At 36.0% G+C, this 10566-nt stretch overlaps 1 protein-coding gene across 3 annotated transcripts; it reads left to right on the forward strand.

Moving 5' to 3' along the window:
* Positions 1–4269: 4269 nt before the first annotated feature.
* Positions 4270–6795, forward strand: cysltr2b (cysteinyl leukotriene receptor 2b). Of its 3 annotated transcripts, none has more exons than XM_083548556.1 (2): positions 4270–4441; positions 5618–6795. In XM_083548556.1, exon 2 carries the CDS (start codon positions 5701–5703, stop codon positions 6553–6555), a length of 855 nt encoding a protein of 284 aa, XP_083404682.1. In that variant the 5' UTR covers positions 4270–4441; positions 5618–5700; the 3' UTR covers positions 6556–6795. The 3 variants fall into 3 exon arrangements, with proteins under 3 accessions (XP_083404682.1, XP_083404681.1, XP_083404680.1); XM_083548555.1 differs by having other exon boundaries at positions 4271–4441; positions 5519–6795; XM_083548554.1 differs by having other exon boundaries at positions 4275–4441; positions 5516–6795.
* The last annotated feature ends 3771 nt before the right edge of the window (positions 6796–10566 follow it).

Here is a 10566-nt window from a genome sequence, read left to right on the forward strand (position 1 = left end):
TTCTGCCATTCACCTATTCATTGCTGTCACATACAAATTTTTAAAAGTCATATTTTTTATATTTTTTATACACCATGAAGGTCGATGTGGAGAAGGAAAAGCAGCTTGAAATCAGAAGTTGCGAGCCAGAAAGGAGTGAAAAATCGCCTTGATTATTTAGTCTTAAATCAAATTGTAATAAAATATATTGAATGCCAAAAGAAGAAGATAAAATGCACACTGAGGAAAAAAAGGAATATTTTTTTTCTGTTTGTACACATTGTTACATCCACAGCATATATATACCTACATATATTAGCCAACACAGCTCTCTGATGAACCCAGCCAAGCTCTACCTGTCAGTGGATCACCAGCTTTCAACAGCTAGTGAGACTGGGCAAAATAATGTCAAACATCTGTATCAGCACTGGTGCCCCCCAGGGATGTGTTCTCTCCCAACAGCTCTTCTTCCTGTACACCAACGACTGCACCTCTACAGACCCCTGTCAAGCTCCTAAAGTTTGCGGGTGACACTACAGTCATCAGCCTCATCGAAGACGGTGATGAATCTGCATAAAGAAGCGAGGCTGAACAGCCAGCTGTCTGGTGCAGCCAATCACCTGGAGCTCAACCCAACTTTTGATGCTTTTGGCAGTGTGGGCAGGTGCCAAAACCTGCTGCAAAAAGGAAACCAGCATCTCCATAAAGCTGGTCAGCAGAGGGAAGCATGATGTGCTCTAAAACTTTCTAGTCGATGACTGTGCTGACCTTGGACTTGATAAAACACAGTGGACCAACACCAGCAGATAACACGAATCCCCAAACCACCAGTGACTTACACTGGACCTCAGGCAAATTGGATTCTGTGCCTCTCATCACTTCTTCCAGACTCTGGGACTTTGATTTCCAAATGAAATTTCATCTGAAAAGAATTCTTCATCTTTCCTTTCATCTGAAAAGACGACTTTGGCCTACTGAGCATCAGTCCAGTCCTTTTTGTCCTTTGCTCAGGTAAGACACCTCTGACATTGTCTCTGGTTCAGGAGTGGCTTGACACAAGGAATGTGTCAGCTACACATGGATACGTCTGTGCATGGTGGCTCTTGAAGCACTGATTCCAGCTGCAGTCCACTCTGTGAATCTTCCCAGATTCTTGCATGGGCTTCGTTTCACCTTTTTCTACCACATTTTCCCCTTCCATTCAATTTTCCATCAATGTGCTTGGATACAGCAGTCTGTGCACAGCCAGATTCTTTAGCAATGACCTTTTGTGTCTCACCTTCCATGTGCAGGGTGTCAATGATTGTCCTCTGGACAACTGTCATGTCAGCAGTCTTCCCCCATGGTTGTGTAGCAAGAACCAGACTGAGACACCAATTAAAGGCTCAGGAAACTTTTGCCAGTGTTTGGATTTAATTAGCTAATTAGATTTTTTCTTCCCTGATGACACAGGCATATTCCAAGATTATAATGGCAGGATTCATCGGGCTTAAATTTAGGGAGCATGAGACAATATTCTCACACATGGATTGGCTACCACAGAGTCCAAACCTTAACCCCATTGGGAATCTTTGGGATGTGCTGGTGAAGACTTTGCGCAGCGGTCCGACTCTCCCATCATCAGTACAAGATCTTGCTGAAAATTAGAGTGCGTGACAATTTTTTTGAATGGCAGTATGTATGTGTGTGTGTGTATATATATACAGTACAGACCAAAAGTTTGGACACACCTTTTTATGTTTTTTATGTTTTAAGGGCACTTGTTGGCCCTTTTGCCTTCACTCTGCGGTCCAGCTCTCCCCTAAACCATCTCGATTGGGTTCAGGTCCGGTGACTGTGGAGGCCAGGTCATCTGGCGCAGCACCCCATCACTCTCCTTCTTGGTCAAATAGCCCTTGATGCCTTCAGTGTGACTCTACAATTTTCATAGTCATGAAAATAAAGAAAACTCTTTGAATGAGAAGGTGTGTCCAAACTTTTGGTCTGTACTGTATATATATATATATATATATATATATATATATATATATATATATATATATAATTATTTTTTTTTTGTATGCTATTTGCACTTCTGGTTGGATGCATTTCATTGGCCTTGTACTTGTATTCTGCACAATGACAATAAAGTTGAATCTAATCTAATCTGAAAAAAAAATTATTGATACCCTTTTAAAAAACATTTATGCTACGGCCCTTTGCCAAGATATCAGTCGTGACTGATGACGTTGGAGAGTGTATGGCAAGACATCTGAGACTATTTCTCCATACAGAATCTCTCCAGATCCTTAAAATTACATGGTTGACACTTATGGATTATTTTATTAAGTTCACCTCACAGGTTTTCTATAGTTTAATTAATGGGACTGTTATGGCTATAGCATGTGGTCAGTAAACCACATCTGCTTTGATTTTGATGTATGATTTCGATCATAGCTCTACTCCAACCATGGCCCATTTTTAGCTTTCTAGGAGAGGCAATCATGTCTTTATTTCATATTTATTGATTTTTGATATTTGAGTCCATGATGCTATGTATTGCAACAAATTGTCCGGGTGCTTTGGCGAAAAACTGTCTCTAAGACATTAAAGAGACACCTAATTTTACCGTGGGCATAATATACAGTTCAATATGAGTGTGCTAAAACCATCTCTGGTGTTTATTGCCAAAAAATAATCTATTTGTTCATAGAAACTATTTGAAGTTCCAGTCGTGTCCGACTAACTGAAGATGCTTTTTTTTAATTGAAACCATGGAAAAATAGCTCATTTATAATTAAGACCATTTTAACAGTCCTATTTGTTCATATTTACCAGAGGTCAATATCAGTGGAGAGCACTGTACGTCTCTGTGTTAGTTTAGTTACAATATAAATGGTAATGCACTGGAACAAATTAAATTAATGAATAAAATACAATTTGCAGCTATATTGCAGCTATATAATTTAAAACCTTTAACCAACCTGAACGGAGAATTCGGCAATACCGTGGTGTAAAATAAAACTTATGCGTAACTATAACATATTTAACATAGTTAACAAAGCAGTGAGAAAAGGTGAAGCTAAATCTTGAAAAAAAAGCAAATAATGCACATGTTTTGGGAATGCTCAGTGGTGGTGGTTTCTTTTTGGAACTTTGTATGTTCTGTTTTTTCAGATTTCTTTTATTTAGATATACCTCGGGACCCCCTGCTTTTTCTATTGTTAGACGATTAGATGATTCCATTCCCCAGTTGAATGCTCATCAAAAAAGGACCATATCAGCTGCAAGTACTGCCACTAAAAATACTATTTCAAAGTTATGGATAGAACCATCCACTCCCACAACTTTTACTTGGCTATTATACTTCAGAGACATTGTCTTGTTAGAAGGTACCACTGCCAGACTTTAAGGCACAAAGGACAACTCTATTCGGAGACAAATATTGCTGTGTTGTTGCTAGATAGGCTGAAATGTACTACTATGCATCTGTTCGTACATAGTTCTTTTGAACTGTGATCTGTGATATGTTTCTGAAGTGAAACTAAATTAGAATAAAAATGTTGACCAAAAAAGAAAAATACAAATAATGAAACAGTACTCAAACGCACACACTCACACTCACACACACACACACACACACACACACACACACACACACACACACACACACACACAGGTGTTATTTTCAGGTTTCATTTCATGCTCCTGCATTGTAAATATAATTTTTATCTCCAGCATTGTTTTTTAGATCAGTAAAGATGTATTACTTCCGCTGAAGTATGACAGCACTGTATAAAGTTACAGACAACTATAATGTTTGTAGAACCCTCCTAGGTATGTTAGTGGTTTGGCTTTCACTGTTAGCCAAAACCTGTTCATGTATGGTCAACATCTGTGAGCTTGTTTTGAGCAGGCAGGAACAGGATCAGCTTCTACAGACATGCCTGTTCATATTTTCCAAGTGTTGGATATAAACCTCCTTAAGCATGCTTCAACTTGTGGAATTCTCAAAATGTTTATAGAGTTGAGGCATGGCTTAGTATCACATGTTACCTTTTGCATCGTTTTATGCAAATACAAGTATCAAAATGTATTCGGTATTAAAACAAAAAATGTAAGGAACATTATCTGTGTTATATCTAAATATTTGTGAATACAGTAGTTTCAGTTATTTTCTAATTTAATGCAAAAGTGTTTACTGTAAATTAGTCAGATTGTTGTTTTTTGCAAATTATATGCCGCAACAGTACATGCATTTTGTATAGTGTGTGATTTTCATAAAAATTTTGGGTTTCTTTTAATTATCAGGTACATTTTGCAAATATCTCAGACCAGTACTGTTGTTTGGGTGTGTCCTAAGACCACAGCTATGTATCAGGGAGTCTGCTGAGAGCATGTTCACTTTCTCCACACCATACAGCCTTTCAATCATGGTAACCTCTACATATATTCAACATTAAATTTGTGCAACAATCAGTAGGTAAGTAGAGTTATTTTGCAAAGTGTAGTGTATATTTATTTACATTAAATATTATTTTAAACATCTAATAGAAGATTGGCAGATTGGCTTTTAAATGGCTTAATATGTCAGTTAATGCAACAATGAAATCTTTGCATGTTAAATAAAATAAATCTTAATCCAATACATGAATGTTGTTGGAAAATACCTCAAAATTCAGAAACTCTTCCTGATCATGCAGGATTTGTTGCTTAATTTAAGTAATAATCAATGTATTTCTGAGTCTTATGTTTACCTCGCTTTTTAAAATTTGTAATTAAGTCTTTTTTCAGACACCTGTGTCAAACTGGGTTCATCATAAATACAAAAATGTGCTCAGGAACAACATTTTAGGAATATTTTACATGATTTAGCAATCTCCCTTTATTGTTTGTCTGGAGATTTCAAATGCATACATTATTTCCGTTATACCCTGGAAATCTAGTTTCCATTATGGTGCACAACAACAGTTTGGTTTGTGTATGGAGGCATATTTATATTAAAACGATGGGATTTATATTTTATTATATTTATATATAACAGAGTCCAGTTCCATTTGACATGATTCTCTTTGGAAAAAAAAGGATAAAATTACATTTTCTGAACGTTTTCCAAATTTTTTTTTTTAGTAAAGTGCATGGCTTAATAAAGACATTGTGTATGGCTTATCATTAAATGAACACTAGATGAAAATGCCTTTTTTCTGTATAACACGATTGTGCAATAGAAATCTCGCATTGACATTTATAAGGCGTAGTGATCTTGTTGTATAAGGTGTATATTTAAGCAGCGTATTCGGGTTATACAAGAAATCTGCAATGCCACATTACATGAAAAACAAGAACTGGCTCAGTAACCTAATAAATTAACATGTAAAAGTTTATTTCATAAGATATTTAATGTGAATAGCTTCTCTCGGATTATGAATATGATGTAAAGACTAATTCTTTTACCATTTCTGGAAATTAATAACACAAAGCAGCTTGTCATGTTCCACACAATTGTGCACAGTGCTGTAGATTTTAATAGAAAAATTTGTTTTTTCTTTCTTTGCAGCAGCTATGATGAACAGGTCACAAAGCCCTGATCAAAACTGTTCAATCAGTGACTTCAAACGGAATGTTTATCCAACCGTCTACTTGTGTATCTTCTTCCTAGGATTATTTGCCAGCCTTGTCTCGCTATATTTCTTCATCGGTGTGAGTAGGACAAGAAAAACCTTCAGTGCAGTCCATTTCCTCATGATAAACCTTCTAATTTCTGACCTGATGCTGGTGTGTTCGCTGCCGTTCCGAGCCATCTACTTCCTCATGGATTTCAACTGGGTTTTTGGGGATATCACTTGTCGCATCATGGGTTTTGTGTTCTACGTCAACATGTATGGCAGCATTTACTTCTTAATGGTCCTTAGTGTATTTCGCTTTGTGGCCATTATTAAGCCTTACAGCTATGTGTATTTACAGAGTAACCAAGGAGCTTTCTTGGTGTCTGGCTTCATTTGGCTGTTGGTGTTAGTAGCATCCATCCCTCTTTTGTATGCCGGCACGTCTCAGGATCAATCTGGCCAGATCAAATGCCTTGAGCTGGACCTGTCTCAATCGTCCATCATCACCTTGAACAAAGCTGCTCTGTCCTTAGGCTTTATCTTACCTTTTGTAGTCATTACAATCTGTTATTTAGTTGCAGCCAGGAAATTGCTACAGCTCAAAAATGGTCAAGGGAGGAGAAACCCCCATTACAACAAGTCCTGCGCGCTGGTGATCATCGTTCTCCTTCTTTTCCTGGTGTGCTATATGCCGTATCATGTTGTGCGCACTGTCTTTCTGGAAGTTGAAAGGCAGTTCAATAACAAGGCCTATCAATCATGTCAGTATGTTGAATTAGTAAGAAAAACAGCTGTGATTACACATTGCCTGGCTGCTGGGAACAGTTGTTTGGATCCTCTTCTATACTTCTTTGTGGGTGAAAGATTCTGGAGCTTTTGGCATAGGAAAAAACAGAGGACGCTGAGCAAAAGACTCAATCGGAAGGAAAAACGTTCAGCAAATACTACAAGGGAAGAGTTGAAAGAGGTGTGTGCTCAAAATGGTATGTGAAATGTGCGTAAAAGAAAGCCAGATGTGAGAGTAACAAAACAACAAGACGTTTTGGGTACCTGAAACAAAATAACATGTGACCAAGAATTAAATTAATTAAATTAATTTCAGCTATACTCAGTCCTGGCAGCTTTATGTTGTTTAATATGTTAAAACTGTTGTTTATCTTTATTTCCTGAAGAGTCAGTGACTCTACCATTTATGTATGTACCATTCACATTAATATATATATATATATATATATATATATATATATATATATATATATATATATATATATATATGTAGTACAGTTGTAAAAAACATTTAACAAGAAACAATATTTTTGAATTACTGCTCATTGTGTAAAGGTTTTGTGGTTAAATATAAGCAGAAAGCTGCACAACTACACATGTAATATATATGTAACATATAAATGTGTGTCCACTAAATGTTTGCTAACATTATTTTGAATATATCTGATTTGGAAGATATTTTCCTCTTAAAACTGATCTCTGAATTAGAGACTCACATTCCACATTTGTACCACAAAGGTGTTGAACATAGCAGGGCAATAAAGTGTTGGTTAATACAAAATGGCAGGACCTTATTTACTGTGCTAAAAATGGTGCACAACAGTGGAAATTTGATAAGGCAAACCTGATATACATAATTGATAGAGCTTAGTTTACACTAACCCTTTCACATGGCTTGGAAAAGAATAGAAGATAATTAAATGACTTTATAGTGATATTGCATGCTTAATTCAAGTAATGTTATCAGATCCATATGGAACTTTAGGTCAAAATGTTCAACGGTTATGAATGGGACTTTTATGATGCCCATTCCAATATATTTACTAACAGCGTCACCTGCTGGTCTTTTTTTAAATGAATTACACACCACTACTGTATCTATCTTTACATGACTATTTCTTGTTTCTGGCATGTGCTAGATACAGACTGTATGTTTAAGTATTACATTTTCTAATATTACTCTAGAGACGTCATAATAATCTTTTTTTTTATAATAAGCCGGATCTGTCAATTGAAAAACTCTTTCAGGAAATAAATTGTAAAAAAAAAATGTCAAATTGTGCTAACATAACTTTTAAAAAATGCATAACGTGTAATACCACTATTGCTTAACTGTCAATAATAATAATATAATATATAATATAATATAATAATAATAATCTAAACAAGTTATAATATGCTCTTAACCAAGTCAGAGTAATATAATAATTATTCAAGTAAATTAACACAAATCATGCAACCTTTTTACAATTGATTTTCATTACAATGTAGACAAATTGTATAATTTGTAAAACATATAAAAAAAAATAAGGATATATGTAAGATGCATAAAAATTATTATTAAAACTTTGGATATTTCATTTCAGTTTTACAGTAGTCGCAGTAGCACACAGTAAATGCTGTTTTCACTAGGCGTACCCATTTATTTCAATTCATTTTGGCATTGTTTTTGGGATTTGCTTTGCGAAAGTATTACAAATACTTTGTCTAGTGCAAGTTAACTGAACGTCAACGCAACATTTGAGTCAAAAGACGTTTCTTGTGATTGTTAATCAAAGTTGAGCTGAAAGTCAGCACATTTTTTAAGTCCAAGTCATGTGATTCAAGCCCACAACTGCTAAAGGTACAAACTTTGAACTTTGAATGTTTCACCCTAAAAGACAAGGAAAGGTGCAGTTTACCACTTTTTAGCTGAGAGGGTATATAACAGTATATGTTTGCATAACCACCTAAAACTCGTAAACCTGATTATTTCTTATAGTTAAAGTGTATATTTGGTGGAGTTATACAATGTATTTGCACTTTATCACTAAATTAATTAGTAGAGCACAAATAAAAGGACTTCAACCTAATAAATAGCCCTTACTAATAGGCTTGTAAAACACTGTAAACGCATCTGATTAGAGCATTTTGGACTACTAAGTACCAAAACACAGGATCCCTGAGAACGATTAGGACGCTTCCACATTTCTCAATGCACATGTTTTTAAATTAACCTGCCTTTGATTCTACTATACAAGTACACTGTATAATTTTATGTATAATTGTATAATTTTAATATTCTGTATAATTATAACACTGTATAATTTTAATTTCTAAATATAACTTGCTTATTGCTATGCACAGGATGCCAGCCTCAACACTGTCCATTAGCTGAAAAGAAACACTATAGGACCGTCAATGATCAGATATAATCAGGGTGATGGACCATCAGTGACATTGACATGCTCATCATCAGTGCTCTTTATTGACCGGTATGAGTTAAAAAAAAATAAAAAATCAACCAAAGATAATCATTAAATGGCAGTGATGTGGTCAGAAACTGAGACTGGTTATAGGATTCAGGTTGATAGTGTCGAACTGGACAAACAAGGTGTGTGTGTGTGTGTGTGTGTGTGTGTGTGTGTGTGTAAATTATATAAACAGCATCACTGGTGAACCCGATACACTTCTTCTCCTCCTGCCACAGACACGCACAGTAATGCTGAATTCCATTACCATAATGCAGGCACAACAATGTGGTAGAAACTCTTTAAAATGGCAAATGAATGTAGATACAAGATGTACTTTAATAAAGTGACCACAAAATTCAAAGTACACCCTCAATGCAAAATGGACCCTAATGAGCTACAATATACAGTATTTTATTCTTTTTTTTTTTTTTCATTTTATATTCCTTCCTAGTTTAGCTTCTTATTGGGTTGTAACAATAGAGCAATGGCAGTTTGCAAAATGAATTTCTGATTTAAAATTCCTACTCAGGAAAATGTTTTGAACATCATATACCTTAGTCTTTTTCTGCACTGAGCTACTAAGAATGGATAAAGCATATAGGTTGACAGGTTTAATAGCAGTACAAATACAGTGTATGTGGTGCTGTGAGATTAATTGTGACAAGGTATGTGAAGGTTTAATCTGAGGAGTATGAGCTGTTCAGAGGTCTTCCAGCTTGGGGAAAGAAGCTATTCATGAGTACTGATGGTTTGGGCTGAATTGCTCTGCAGTACTTTCCCTAAGGGGAGCATTGTGCTGCCTAGATGCTTTGGGCCTTCATGTACACTGTCTTGTGTAAATGTTATTAATGAAGAGGCTGGTACCTGTGACTTTCTAGCCATGCTTCATCGCCCTCTGGAGTGTTTTTCTCTACGATTCAGTACATTTAGCACACAAGACTGTAATGCTGTGGGTCAGGACAGAATCAATGAAGCTGGTATGGATAGCTGACTGTATACCTGCCCTTTTGACTTCCTCAAGGAGTACAGACATCTGTGTGCTTCTTTAATCTAAAAGTAAGGAGCCCATGTGAGGTCATTGGTGATGTTTACCTGAAACTTCACAGGTGTTTCGTTGTAGATTGTGTCCTCAAAAAAGTCCACCACATCATTTATTTTTTAATGACATTTAAGACGAGTTTTTTTTTTTTGCACCAGTTCTCAAGTTGTTGTACCTCTTTCCTTTGTCACTTCAGCATTATTTGAGATGAGGCCAACACTTTTATCAAATTTTTTGCAGCAATTACTGCTGGTTCAAATGCAGCCAGATTGCTATCGCGATCGTTCGTGAACAGGGTGAAAAGAAGTGGCTTTAGAACATAAAATATGGTGCAAGATATTAATTCTTACTATTTTAGAAAAACTCAGAAAAGTCACAGATTGAGAAGTGATTATGCATTGTCAAGTCAAGTCAAGTTTATTTGTATAGCGCTTTTCACAACAGACATTGTCTCAAAGCAGCTTTACAGAAAACAACAGTGAAGGTGAATGGTGTGCGTTTGTCCCTGATGAGCAAGCCGTGGCGACAGTGGCAAGGAAAAACTCCCTTAGATGATATGAGGAAGAAACCTTGAGAGGAACCAGACTCAAAGGGGAACCCATCCTCATATGGGTGACATCAAAAGTTTGGTCATAAATCTTTCAACAATACAGAACAATTTGTGATCATCATAGATCCAGCATCAGCTTCTCCATGCCAGGGCCTTTAAACACTCGGCATCTAC

This window comes from Silurus aristotelis, assembly GCF_946808225.1.
Source record: "Silurus aristotelis genome assembly, chromosome: 8".
NCBI classification, from domain to species: domain Eukaryota; kingdom Metazoa; phylum Chordata; class Actinopteri; order Siluriformes; family Siluridae; genus Silurus; species Silurus aristotelis.